At 41.4% G+C, this 14,963-nt stretch overlaps 1 protein-coding gene across 1 annotated transcript in view; it reads left to right on the forward strand.

Annotated features, from left to right (window-relative positions):
- Positions 1-3,631: 3,631 nt before the first annotated feature.
- LOC130277773 (chymotrypsin B-like) overlaps positions 3,632-14,963 on the forward strand; it is a 34,494-nt gene continuing 23,162 nt past the window's right edge. The window contains exons 1-2 of the mRNA XM_056528522.1: positions 3,632-3,683; positions 6,166-6,269. Of these exons, the coding sequence (XP_056384497.1) occupies positions 3,632-3,683; positions 6,166-6,269 (156 nt within the window). The remainder of the gene's footprint in view (positions 3,684-6,165; positions 6,270-14,963) is intronic.

The raw sequence follows: 14,963 nt of genomic DNA on the forward strand, positions 1-14,963 counted from the left end.
ATGCTCTGCATTCTTCCTGCGATATGATCTTTCATGTCTACCTGTAGGGCTTGGGGTAGTGTGGATAAAAATTGAGAGGTAAACAAAATAATAGCCTTGTGTGGTATAATTTTAAAACTCTGCAGGGTATATTTTTTTGCACTTTCAGAAACAATATCTTTTAGAAAAACATATTAATTACCACAGTGTCTTTGCCCAACCAGTTTTATTAGGTGTATCCTGGCTTCATCAGGGATGATCTTTGCAGTTGGAGGAGCTCAAAGTAGTTTTCAGAGGCTTGGAGACAGCAGGGAGAAACAGCAATGATCAGTGAGGGTCTCATCGCCTGGATAATCACTGGTTAAAACTTTTGACATGTTTTGTCAGTGCAAAACCTGTTTTAATTGAAATGTAAATATAATATTTAAATATGTTTTTTTTTTGTGGTGTAGTAATTGTGAAAAAGCAACGCATAGAGGTTTTTGTGTCACTTTTGCTTAAATTATGTTTAATATAAAATTCAAGAGTGGCCTTTTTTCTTCACTTTCTAGGACGCCAATCCTGTTGATACACCTCAAAATCGCCACACGTTGCTGTAACATTGATAGAACACTCCTAAGTGTCTTAACAGTGTTATTTAAGAGCTTTTGGGGCTCTTAGACAGTGTTAAGGCTTTTAGCAAAGTTTTTAGGCTATTAGTGAAGCTTAAATTTGGACCAAACTATTTGCCGCAGTCCAGTGAATATGCTGAACTTTAAAAAAAAAGGTTTATAGACCCCTCCTAATAGAGTGCACAGGAAAGGATAGTCAGCAGCCAGAATCTAGGTCAGAGTCAGGAAGGAATATAAGGGACTAAGTCAATAACTATACCGGAACCAAAACCAGGAAGCCAGGGAAGCATGCTAGGGGTCAGGATACCATAGAAACACTAGAGCAGAAAAAAGTGAGTGTAGCACAGGAATAACCATTATAGGCAACTGTGGCCAGCAGTCGCCTGTTTAAACCTGGCTTTGTCAGACAGCACCAAATACTGACACATAGCTTAAATGTCCTGGCGTCCCTTCTCGTTGGGACTAACTTACTAACCCAGGGCTGGTGCAAGGATTTTTGCCCCCCTAGGCAAAATCTAATTTTGCCACCCAGTTGTAATGCTCCCTTGTAATTCTCCCTTAGAGCCTACAGCTGTAATGCTCCTTTAGTGCCCCCATCTAGTAATAATGCCCCTTAGGGCCCCTATACAGTTATGATGCCCCCTTAGCACTCCCATAGAGTTATAATACCCCTTAGTGGCCCATTCACTTGGAATGACTCTTAGTGCCCCTATACAGTTATAATGCCTCTTATTGCCCCTGTTCACTTAGAATATCCCTTAGTGCCCCCATTTTCCTATAATGTCCCTTAGTAACCATGTTCACTTAGAATGTCCCTTAGTGCCTCCATGCAATTATAATCATCCTTGGTAAACCCATTTAGTTATAATGCTCCTTAGTACTCCCATACAGTTATAATGAACCTTATTTACCTCTCAACCAATAATGCCCCTTAGTGACCACTTCACTTTTAATGCCACTTAGTGCCCCCATACTGTTATAATGGTCCCATAGTGCCCCCATATAGATATAATACCCCATAGTGGACCCATTTAGTTATAATGCTCCCTAGTACCCCCATACAATTTTAATGCCCCTTAGTGTCTCCATACAGTTAGAATGCCCCTTATTGTCTCTGTTCACTTAGAATACCCTTTAGTGCCCCGTTCACCTATAATGCCCCTTAGTGACCATGTGGACATATAATGCCCCTTAAAGCACTACATATAGTTGTAATGCCCCTTAGTTCCCAAATGCTTTTAACTCCATACAGTTATAATGCCCCATAGAGATCCCAATTCATTTATAATTCTCCCATTCATTTATAATGCCCCTCGGTGCCCCCATGCAATTATAATGCCCCCTTAGTGCCCCCATACAGCTATAATGCCCCTTAGTGTTCCCAGACAGTAATAATGCCCCCTTAGTGCCAACATACAGTTATAATGCCCCCTTAGAGCCCCCTTACAGTTATAATGTCCCATAGAGCTCCCAATTCATTACTAATTCTCCCATTCAGTTATAATGCTCCTTAACCCCCACAAGATTATAATGCCACTTAGTGACCACGTTCACTTATAATGCCCCTTTGTGCCCCCATACAGTTATAATGCCCACATAGTGGCCCCACACAGTTATAACCCCCCTTAGTGAACCCATTTAGATATAATGCTCCTTAGTATCCCTGTAAAATGATAATGCCCCTTAGTGTCTCCACACAGTTATAATGCCCCTTATTGTCCCTGTCCAATTAGAATGCCCTTTAGTGCCCATTCACCTATAATGCCCCTTAGTGACCATGTTCACTATAATGCCCCTTAGAGCCCCCATACAGTTATAATGCCCCTTAGTGCCCCCATTGTGCTATCCTCATACAGTTATAATGCCCCTTAGTACCCCAATACAATTATAATGCACCCTTAGTGCCCCCATATAGTAACAAACCAGTCTTGCTGGTAGTGAGGCTGGTAGCATTGACAACTGAGCGATGTTATCAGTGTCACATGGAGATGGAGGAGACCAGGACCACTGCTGTACCATGATGGGGTAAGTACATTACAACAGAGCGATAAATAAACTGCTATTGTAGCACAATTTCATTTGCATCATCTATGTGAATAACATGTATGCAGACACTGAATCAGATAATATCTATTATACTGTATGACAAACCTAAGGAAAGGGAACAAGGGGCAATCTTTGTAGATATGTACGGTACTCCCTTGGAAAGCGAACCTTTTAGGATGGTGAAGACTACGATAGTATAGTTACTTATAGATACTATAGTTACTTATTTGAATTTGTAATAAGAATTCAGAGCATTTTATAAATAGCATCTCTTGGTAGTGATTGATTCCGAAAACATGACGGTGTTTATGCATAAAAACCAGTAGGAACTTTGTGAGAGATTTCCCAATACCTGCATACCATATGAATTTCTCCCCAGTGCATCATGCATCACTGTTATCTACAATAAGCTATTATTAGCCTCCTCGTTACAAGCCAAGGACAGCTCTCCGGTGGGTTCTCTCTAACCCTCTGGGCTTGACTGGCAGGTGTCTCCTGATTTGCAGATAGGGGAAGACGTATTAATCAAGTCCATTGGGGGCACAGGTAGCTGGAAGAAATCCGACCTTCTTGACTTTTCACTCCATGCCGGTCTTGTTTTTAAACTGTCTCTGAAATAGTGCAGCGTTGAACACTAAATCATAACTCATTGTAATAAGGGAAACTAAAGAGAACCTGTTAGGTTCTTCATTCTTCCCAAATCACAGCTAAACTTAAAAACCTGACAGGTTCCCTTTAAGGTTTCTTGGACCATGAAATTCCAGATAACAGTCCTAGAGCCAGCAAATATTGGCTATTTTTGTACTAGCAGATGTAAAATTCAGAAAGAGCTCATTGTTAGATAAAAGTCAATGCAAGGACATTTAAGGTTGTAAATTATTTCTATTTGTTCACCTTGCTTTGTACTTTCTAACCAATCACGGAGTCCATCCATATCTTACACCTTGAGTTCTTTACTATATAAGTTTTCCACATGAGTAAAGAAAGTTCTCACCATGGCTTTCCTTTTACTTGTCTCCTGTTTGGCTTTGGCCAGCACAGCTTATGGTAAAGTCAGTTGTTATTCCGTTATTTCATGTAATTATATGGCTGGTAGACATGTGCACAACCCAAAATTTTGTTTAGTTTCTTTTCGGGTTTTTTCTGATTAAAAATTTTTCAGCTCTGTTAAACCTTCGGGATACAGTAATTCATTTTATTCTGTTTTCGGATGCATTCGTATATTTTTTTGATTCTATTAGGAAAGTGTTCGACGGCTTTCGGATAAATTCGTTATTTCGGATGTATTCGTTATACATATCGTTAGTTTTATTTTAGTTTTTGGCCGATTTTGATATTCGTTTTTTATGGTTAATGGAGATGGAGATTCATTTTTTAATAACATTTTGTAGGGTACCATTAAAAAACTAAAATAGATTCAATTTTTTCCTTCACTACAGAATTTTTTTTAACGAAATTTATCTTTTTTATAACAATTTTTTTTATAAATTTTTAAACAGGGATCAATTTATATGGGTGGGCAGGGCACTAAAAATGTAGCCGACAATAATAAAATTGTAGTGTGTGTGTTTTCCACTTTTTTTTCTTTATTTTTTAATTTTTTTTAGGTAATACTACTACTCCCAGCATAGAACACACTGTTCCATGATGGGAGTAGTAGTATCTGTACTAACTGACAGATCGCCAGGGTTCGTTCCTCCTGTATAATGTATAGATGCGGCTGGCTGCTCTCCTATGGTCCACTGCACTGACGTATATATACACCTATTCATATTTCTCGCAGAGAGCTGTGATTGGCCAGATGGTTCCAGTCAATCGCAACTCTCTGTGGGATATATGAATATGTGTATATATACGTCAGTGAAGGGAACCATAGAAGAGTGCCGGCCGCATCTATACATTATACAGGACGATCAAAGCGGATGTCAGTAGTGACATCTGCTGTGATCTTTCCTTAACTGCAGGTACTACTACTCCCAACATGGAGCACACTCTTCTCCATGCTGGGAGCTGTAGTACCTGCATTAATAGACAGATCGCAGCGAGTTTAACACTCGCTGCGATCTGTCTATTAATGCAGGTACTACAGCTCCCAGCATGGAGAAGAGTGTGCTCCATGTTGGGAGTAGTAGTACCTGCAGGTAAGAACAGATCACAGCGGGTATCACTACTGACACCGGCTGCAATCATCCTATTTAGAGCAGAGGCGGCGGTCAGCTTTGATCACCGCATCTGAAGGGTTGATACAGGGCATCACCGCGATTGGACCAACCAAGCGGCATATCGCGGGAGCCAGCGGAGGACGTAAATATACGTCCTTCGTCGTTAAGGAGTTAAATGGTCCCTTACTTCTAAAAGAAAACAAATTTTGTTTTAACAAAAATAACATTTGTTTTTCACAATTTTGTAGGCATGTACACTTCGTTTTGTTAGCAATTCGGACTCATTCGGATGTAAATATGTTGTGCATTCGGATGAGTCCGAATGTACGAAATATAAACTATTCGGACAAAAACTAATTACGTCCGAAACGAATTGCACAAGCCTAATGGCGGGATTTTACATCTGCTCACAAAAATATTATATTTGTATTATTGGTTTTCATATTTTATCAATTAGAAACATCCAGGGTATTTAACAATGGCGCTTGACAAATTTCTTTTGAACCTAGGAACCAACATAAAAAAAAGTTTGGTGTCAGGATTATTTAAAAACGACCAGCAAGATTTTACCATGAGCTGTAGTTCTTATTCATTTTGATTAATTTTTTTTCTGGGAGATGATGTGACCAAAAATCAGCCATTTTGTAATTTGTATCTTTTTGTGTTGATGCCATTGACCGCTTGGAATCAGGAATGGTATGATCTTATAGTCTGGACAATATTGCATATAGCGATATCAAATATGTTTATTTATTTGCTCATTTCATTAATTCATTATATATTTTAGTAATGGAAAAAAAGGGGTGATTTTTTATACATTTTATTGCCCCCCTATTTCCCTAGGGTCTATTATAACCAACTGTTTGATTTCTTACATTGATCAATGTAATGCATTAGAATTACATTTATTTATAAGGTCAGCGTTCTACTACTACAGCCTGCCTGGTCCACTGGATCACAATGTATGTGCACCATAACTGTTTAAATGCCACAAGCACAGATTTTAAAAAGTTAAATGATGGAGATCAGAGTGATCACCAATGTCCATCATTACTGGCAGATGTCAGGAACAGACAGCAGCTGATACCTGCCGCATATAATGTGGGCCCAGATCCAGATGGATCTTCATACCACCTCACCCAACTTATGACATAAATGTATCATGGGTCAGGAAGTCATCTACAAAAAAACACGCCATGTTGACTGCACCATGTTGACCTGGGGCTTTGGATTTGTCGTGCCCTGATTTACATGTCTAGTTACAAATAACATAGCGACTAAAAAGAGATTTCTAGGTTGGAAATATGTTAAATGTTGCTGTATAAACATTTTTCAACATTTTCTAATATCATATTCCTGCTTTTCAGGCTGTGGAACTCCCAGTATCTCCCCTGTTGTCACTGGCTATGCTAGGATAGTCAATGGTGAAGAGGCAGTTCCAGGATCATGGCCCTGGCAAGTCTCTCTTCAGGTAACAACATATATTAATGAATACAATGGCAATTTCAATTCTTTGCAACAAAAAAAAAGTGTTGGTCCTTTTTCCAGTTTCTCTTTCAAAACCAGCAAGAGATTGTAAATATAGTGTGGACAAAGATAGACAGCTAAGTCAGGGAGGGTGCCTAGTCCTGAATTCTGACCTTCTTGACTTTTTACTCCATTTCAATCTTGATTTTTAACAGTCTCTGACATACTGCAGCGCTTAAGACTAAATCATAGCTCATTGTAATGAGGGAACCTAAAGGGAACCTGTCTAGTTCTTCATTCTTCCCAAATCACAGATAAAATTGAAAACCTTTCAGGAGTTGCAAAAGACCTAGTAGTCCCAGTAAAATGTCTGAACGCGGGGAGTCTCACCTCTTTAGAATGGGGCCCTGACTCTCCCTACTGAATAGAGCAGATGTTCCAATAATTGTCAATAGGAGCACCAAATATACCTAACTACAATGCTCAGTATTCAGGCCCTGTTCCAGAGATTGTTGGGGGTTCTAGAGGTCAGACCTTCTGTTATCAGACACTTATACCAGACAGCTGCTGACAAGGCAAGTAAAATCATGGTATGCCACAAAAGTCGCATATATTCTTATATATTCTCATGAAAAGAACATAGTTTTGCTTGTATACTATTGCTGACCATGGATAGAATATTGTGTACAATTTTGAGCACTTGTAAATAAGCAGGACATAGCTGAACATAATAAACTTTTCTAAACTAACTCAGGCTATGTCCCCTAACTACTCCTAAAAAAAAATCTTGCTCCCATAGTGCAATCTCCCAGCAGGAGAAAGTGGGCATTTCCCAGCAGGCATGACATCACTGAAGCCTGCTGGGGGACAACTTCCACCCTCACATCATTGCAGCGCAGTGAGGGATAGAACTCAGGCTCTGTGCATCTTTCAGTAAGGCTCTATGCATGTTTCAGTGAGGCTCTTTGCAGCCTTTAATGAGGCTCTTTGCAGATTTCAGAGAGGCTCTCCTTCAGCTGTCAGTCTGTGCAGCTTTCTGTGAGAATCTGTGGAGCTTTCACTTTATGTACATCTGTCAATCAAGCTCAGTGCAGAGAAACACTTCCCGAATTTGGTCTCCTGCCAGGCCAGGAGGAGATCATACTCACTGTATTAATTGTGACAGGGAACAGAACAGAGCCACATAGTGGCCATTTTTTCTAATACAATTTAAACATATTTATAATGATAATTTTAGTAAGTGAATCGGAAAGTGTCTGCCAATTAGACAAGGAACACTATATTAAACGTTTTACTTGGTGACAGGTACTTTTTAAGCGTGTACAAAAAACGCAGCCAAGGTAAATAAAGTTTATTTTACATGGGCCGATTCTTGGAGAAATAAGCATTTGTAGAAACAATTGTTCCAGATAATTGGCCTTCATAATTGGTTTTCCAGCAATCAGCTGATTGAGAAAACGCTTTATCGTCAGATCATCCAATCTTTTGTATGGCCATTTAATCCCTTCATGACCCGGCAAATTTTGATTTCAGGCTCACATTTTTTTTCCTCTTCACACTCTAACACCCATAACTGTTTTTAGTTTTCCACTGACAAAATTGTAGTAGAGCTTTTTATTTATTTTTTTTTATTTTTTTTTATGGGACAAATAGTCCCATCTTTTTTTTTGTGGGACAAGCAGTACTTTTCATTAGTGTTTGCTCTTTATTTTAACAAACAATGTATTACAAAGCCAGCCAGAAAAAATTATATGTAGGCCAAAATTGTAAAAAATAAGGAATTGCACAATTTTGTTGGGCGATTTCCTAATACGTTGAATCTGACATGTTAATTTTATTCTATGGGTCAGTACGATTTCAATTATATCAAACTTGGATCATTTTTGTTCAGTCGTGTTTCATAAACCACATGTTTGAGGTCTCACCAGAGCGGCTCCATGAAATTATGGTCAGGAGATTGTGATGGCCACTACAGAACTTTTACCTTTTTTCAGCTGTTACCACTGGATGGTCAACTCGGCCTTGTGCTTAGGGCTATTGCTATGCTAGAAAGTCCAAGGGCATCCCATGGACAGGTTTCTTGCAGAGGAATGCAAATTGTCTACCAGTATTATTTGATAACATGATGCATTCATCTTGCTATCAATTTTCACAAGATTCCCTGTGCCTTTAGAGCTTACACCCCCATAACATCAATAAGGTAACCACCATGCCTCACTGTGAGGTTGTTATTCTTTTCGCTACATACCTTCTTGACCTCTCTCTTTAAGGTCGTGATTAGAGATGAGCGAATTTTTGGAAAATTCGATTCAGCCGATTCGCAACATTTCCCGAAAAGATTTGGTTTGGTCTGAATTCATTCGCGATGAATTGCTATAAAAAAAAAGCTATTTCTGGGCTACAGAGAGCCTCAATAGGGGTGTAGAACACTTTCACTTGCCATAAAACGCATAGGGTGTGTGCTGGGTTAGTGAACTAATACTGTTATTCAGTATGACATGCAGATTACAGGGATTGGTATTAGAATCACTGCCACAGAGCATTTGGATGTGGCAGCAAGGTCGGCAGACCATATGGCGTCACAATGGAAGAGATTAAAGAGATGTTTTTATTTAATTGTTATGTAATTTAATTTTAATTTATTAACATTTTTTAAATCCTTTTTTGAGAACCCATTCTGATGAGCATCGAGCTGGCGGAGCTGCCATCTGTTCCATCCCCTGCCTCTCAGCGCCCCCCTGCCCCCGACAGTCTTACTCTCTGTGGAACTGCGAATGTTTAATTTAATCCGTTGTAGTTCATTTTATCACTCCAACCTGTTTCATTGGATCCTTGTGGTAATTCCAGAGGTAAAATATAATGACGAACATAGGGTCTTAGTCTTGAAAAGATTACATAGATTTTTTTTTATTTAAATTTTGAATACATTCACAAGTTTATTGTGCCAGCAGTATCAGGAGATTACAAGGCTGAAAAATGACAGAGCCTGGTAATTGAAATGAGCAAACTTTAAATCCTTTTTGAGGACCCATTGGAAGGCAAGTCTGGTGCCAGCAGCTGTGGTAATTCCAGCTCCAATATATAATTGTATAATTGCTGCAGTGTAAACTATGGAAAAGCTCCTAGTTGTATCTTAAAATTGAGCTGGCAGTCCTCTGCAAGGCCAGCTACCACCTGTCCCAGCCCCTGCCTTTCAGCGCACCCCCATGCTCTGAGTGTCCACTTGAAAAGGGATGGACTGCAGTACCAACAACTTGGACAGGAGCACATTCAGCTTCTGTGCCGTTGGATAACTGGGCGGATATTGCTATAAGTTGCTGCAGTGAAAAAGCTCATACTTTATCATCAAATCAAGCTGGCGGTTCTCCGCGAGGTGAGCTACCACCTGTTCCAGCCCCTGTCTCTCAACGCCCCCCCCCTCCCAACTGTGAAACTGTGAATGTTTCATTTAATCAGTTATGGTTCATTGTTATCGCTTTGAACTAATACTGTATACTAATATTACTTTGAACTAATACAGTATGACCACAAAACCCAATATAATAAGGAGATCACATGGCACAATGACAGAGCCTAGAGGTGGTAGCAGCCTGATGAGACCATAGGGCCTCACAATTGAAAAGATTATAGATATTTTTTTTTAAATTTAAATTGAAGATTTTAAATAGATTAAAATTTTAATTTAATGTGCCAACAGCCTGAGGAGACCGTATGGTGGCAGAATGACACAGCCTGGACGTGGCAGCAGCAGGAGGAGGCCATATAGTGGCAGAATGACCCAGCCTGGAGGTGGCAGCAGCCTGACGAGACCATAGGGCCTCAAAATTGAAAAGATTAAAGATATTTTTTTTTTTTATTTTAATTGAAGATTTCAAATAGATTAACATAAAAAGTTTTATTTAATGTGCCAGCAGCATGAGGAGACCACATGGCCACGGTGTGTCTGGGTCCACAGCCTGCTCCTGCTCCTCCTCTCCTGTTAGAGGACTAGAAAAATCGCCCATTTTGTGAAACCTTGAATGCCCTTCCACTGTCCCCTTTCCCCTCTTCCTCCTCTTCCAGTTCAGCCCCTACAGGGCTCACCTGGCCATGAGATGTAGGCACCACGTCTCCAGTGCCCTGACCAGCCATAGTTTCCAACACATGTTGTAGGAAATGAAGCAGTGGAATGACATTGCTCATCCCGTAATCTTCGCGACTAACTAATAATGTGGCTTCCTCAAAGGGCCTGAGAAAACAGCAGGTGCCACTTATGAGCTGCTACTGGTTGACATTGAAGTTAAATCATAAAGGGGATAAATAATAATAAATCCCTAGGGAGGTGCATAATACTTAACTTTTAATAAATAAAGTTAAAATCAACCCCAAATAATAGTGCTCAAATAACCCAAATTAATGAAAATAGATATTCTAGTGGTGATGTAAATTTCACCCCAGATACAAATATCAAGCATACAGGGTGTCGCTCTGAACGCGTTTCTGCCATCGATAAGATGGCGTCCTCAGGAGAGACAAAAGACAAAGCTTGAAATATCTTAATTAAATAGTGGTACTGTGAGCACACTATAAATAAGCAGATATGGCTAAAAGATCACGGCAAGAGCTGTCTGTATCAGGCCACCTGCAAAGAAAGCACAACAAAAATGGTACCGGTATCAGTCATATGCTCCAGGCATGATATAACAAATGGACAGTTGGTACAGTGCATACACTCACTGTGCAGTGGATGTTTTCCAATGACCTAAAAAGGAAAAGCACATAGAGAAAAGCCCCTATCAATAACTATCCAGCCAGTACCTGAAAGAGAAATGCGCTCTCCGCAATATGCGGCTACTCACAGTTACAGTCTTCCGGTTACGTGATCCCAGTACGGAGCGCTATGACCCGCAATGGCGGGGAGCCTTGCAGTAGTTGTTGGCTACGGCTGCGATGTTAGTAAACATGAAGTCATGTGATTGCGGCTATAGTAAACACAATTGTACACAATGGTATTTTCATACTGGCTAGGTGAAAGAAACAAAATAGAGAAGGATTGCCCTCGCATGTTCTTTCAGCAGCATATCACCGACCTGGGGAAGATCAGTCAGGGGGGATCACAAGAGTAATAGCGACATTTGACCAAGGGTCTACCAAAATGCATGAGATTCTTTCTTGATACTGGGATATACTCAGAATGGACCCTGACATACGTGACAAAATCCCAGAAGCACCTCTACTGACTTTTAGGAGAGGTCGTAATCTAGGCGACATATTGACACAAAGTCATCTTCCACCCAGGTCTCTGGGTAATACCTGGTTAGATCAAAGTCCTAGACAATCGGGGTGTTTTCCATGTGGACACTGTAAGACTTGTACTAACATCAGCAAGTCCCAGACATTTGCTAATGAATCCACTGGAGAGCAGTTTAGATTGAGAGAGTTTATTAATTGTTCTACAGTATCAGTCATTTATTTAACCACCTGTCCATGTGGCAAAAAATATGTGGGCAAGACTAGGAGACCAGGGTCCTAGAACATCTAGGGGACATCAGACATCGGAGGGATAAGCCCCTTGCTAGACACATGAATGAAGCCCATCAGGGTCGGAAGGGATAACCTTAAATTCATGGGTATAGAAAAAGTTTGGTCATCACCAAGAGGAGGGGATTTGGACCGTGTACTTTTGCAAAGGGAGTTCAGGTGGTTATACAAGCTGGGCACCTGTACCCCATCTGGTCTGAATGATCAGGTTAATTATGCCTGCTTTTTGTAGATGGCTCTTTGGGTACCCCCCTGTTCTTGGTGACTATAGGTAGATAGTGGAGGCTTTAGTAAGCCTAAATCTAGTGTCACCAATATTTTAGGGACCTGTTAGGCAAGTAGGAGGTTTGGGAGCAGGCCCGCCCTTATTAGGGCGGTATTCCCTGCCTAGGACTAGGGTTATAGAAATAGTGCAGGGGAAGGGAGGTTCACTAGGCCCCTGCCTTTTCCCCGTCACCTTCCCTTTTCAGTTTATCCCCAGGGGGGGTACCCAATAAAATTCATAGATACTACATTTAAGCATTGAGTATTAGGAGTCCTGCCTTCTTTGCGGAGACCATCTCCCTTGAGCATCTAGTCTAGATGCATACTCTTGGATTACATGCAATACATTTTAGTGTACATGTTTTTAGGTATTATCCTCTTTGGACTAAATTCTAATATACATATATTTCTTGTATGCCAACAATGAACTATGGCAAGAGTGCCCATTGATTTAGGGCACCTTGACTTTCAATATATGTATATACCTTATGGTCCGATTTGTACTTAGGCTGTTATTTCCATGTACCTGCCTAATCAGAAATATTGTGGAGTTATTCCTAGAATATAATCTTTCAATATGCATCTCTTTATTTAGGATTGATATCTACCTCCTATTCCGGCAATCCTTCTCTATTTTGTTTCTTTCACCTAGCCAGTATGTAAATACCAGGGTACAATAGTGTTTACTATAGCCGCAATCACATGACTTCATGTTTACTAACATCGCGGCTGTCACCTGACCGCGCACTGCTATACCATCGCCGGCCCCTTGTGACGTCATTTAGGGGCGCGGCGGAAGTGACGCACAGTTCGGCCAGCGTATAAGACGTCACACGCTGGAATCCCAGGTACGGAAGCGCATTAGTAGCCGGCAACTTCTGCAAGGCTTCCCGCCATTGCGGGTCATAGCGCTCCGTCCTGGAATCAGGTAACCGGCAGCCTGAACTGTGAGTAGCCGCATATTGCGGAGAGTGCATTTCTCTTTCAGGTACTGGAAGGATAGTTATTGATAGGGGCTTTTCTCTATGTGCTTTTCCTTTTCAGGTCATTGGAAAACATCAGTGAGTGTATGCACCGTACCAACTTTCCATTTGTTATATCATGCCTGGAGCATATGACTGATACCGGTACCATATTTTGTTGTGCTTTCTTTGCAGGTGGCCTGATACAGACAGCTCTTGCCGTGATATGCCATATCTTTTTATTTATAGGGTGCTCACAGTACCACTATTTAATTAAGGTATTTCAAGCTTTGTCTTTTGTCTCTCCTGAGGACGCCATCTTATCGATGGCAGAAACGCGTTGAGAGCGACACCCTGTATGCTTGATATTTGTATCTGGGGTGAAATTAACATCACCACTAGAATATCTGTTTTCATTATTTTGGGTTATTTGAGCACTATTATTTGGTGTTGATTTTAACTTTATTTATTAAAAGTTAAGTATTATGCACCTCCTTAGGGATTTATTATTATTTATCCCCTTTATGATTTAACTATTGCTGGGAGTCTTACTTTGCCCCTTGCAGGCAAAATATACAATTAGCAAGCTCTATGACATTGAAGTTACACAGGGGAGTCCCCCTATCTGCTTGGATCATCAATAAATCGGTGATGGCTTTTCTCTGTTCCTATAGTCAGTCCAACATATGGAGGGTGGAAATCCAATGTGTGGAAATGTCGCAAATCAGACTATGTTGTGGGATGCCGTTCTGACACTGCAGCTCATGGAGGGTATGCTTTGCGGTGTATGAGTTGCTGAAGTGAATGCAAAGTTTCCTTACCCTTGTTAGGATGTCTTGCAGATGAGGGGAACACTTCAGGAGCCGCTTGACAACCAGATTGAACACGTGTGCCATGCAGGGTACATGGCTCAGGCTTCCTTGATGCAGTGCAGACAAGATGTTCTTCCCATTGTTGGTCATCATGGTTCCCATTTCCAGTTTTCATGGAGTAAGCCATGATTCGATTTCTTGATAAATGACTTTTAGCAGTTCCTCCCCTGTGTGACTCTGTTCGCCAAGGGAAACCATGTGAAGAGCAGCATTACACTGCCATGCCCTGCACACATGGTATGCTGGAGGGTCTGGAGGGGCACTGAGACTTGTCCGTGCAGTGGAGGATGAGTAAACAGTGGAGGATGAGGAGGAGGAGTTGCACACTGTCGCAGGACCAACGCCCTGAGAGCATTCAGGCGGAAGCGGGGTGACCTGTCCAAGTTGCTGTTGTGGCTGTGCAAAAACCACATTCCCCCAGTGGGCCATAAAGGTCATGTACTGTCCCTGACCGTAGTTACAGCTCCACACGTCAGCACCACTTGCACTTTGGTATACACTGACAAGCGCAAGGATTGGCCCACCTTCTGTTACACGAAATTGTGTAGGGCTGGTATTGCCTTTTTTGCAAAGAAATGACAGCTTGGCACTCTCCACCTTGGCTCGGCACAAGCCAACAGTTCTCTGAAAGGTGTAGAGTCCACCACTTGAAAAGGGACTGCAGCACCAGCAACTTGGCACCAGCTTCTGCGCCATTGGATGAGTGAGCACATACTGTCATCTCTTGGACATGGCTTTGCTGATGGATTGCTGGTGGAATGACTGACTCAAAGTAGGAGGAGCCGCTTTATGGTGACGCTGCATATATTGACGCAGGGCCATGGTGCCAACATTGGGACTCTGGCCACGCTTCACCTTCCACCCACACATCTTGCATGTGGCCATGTTAACATCCTCCGGATGCTTGATGTCCTCCTCAGATTTCACAACAGTGTAGGAGCCTGAATGCTCGCAACACCACCTCCCACGCCACTCTACTCATCACTACTTGCCCGCCTAGCGGAGGAAGCGGCGGATGTCTTCTCCACTTGTTGGCCGGGCAGTAGCTGCTGACTGTCCTCTAGTAGATCATCCTCACTA

This window comes from Hyla sarda, chromosome 6 (genome assembly GCF_029499605.1).
Source record: "Hyla sarda isolate aHylSar1 chromosome 6, aHylSar1.hap1, whole genome shotgun sequence".
NCBI classification, from domain to species: domain Eukaryota; kingdom Metazoa; phylum Chordata; class Amphibia; order Anura; family Hylidae; genus Hyla; species Hyla sarda.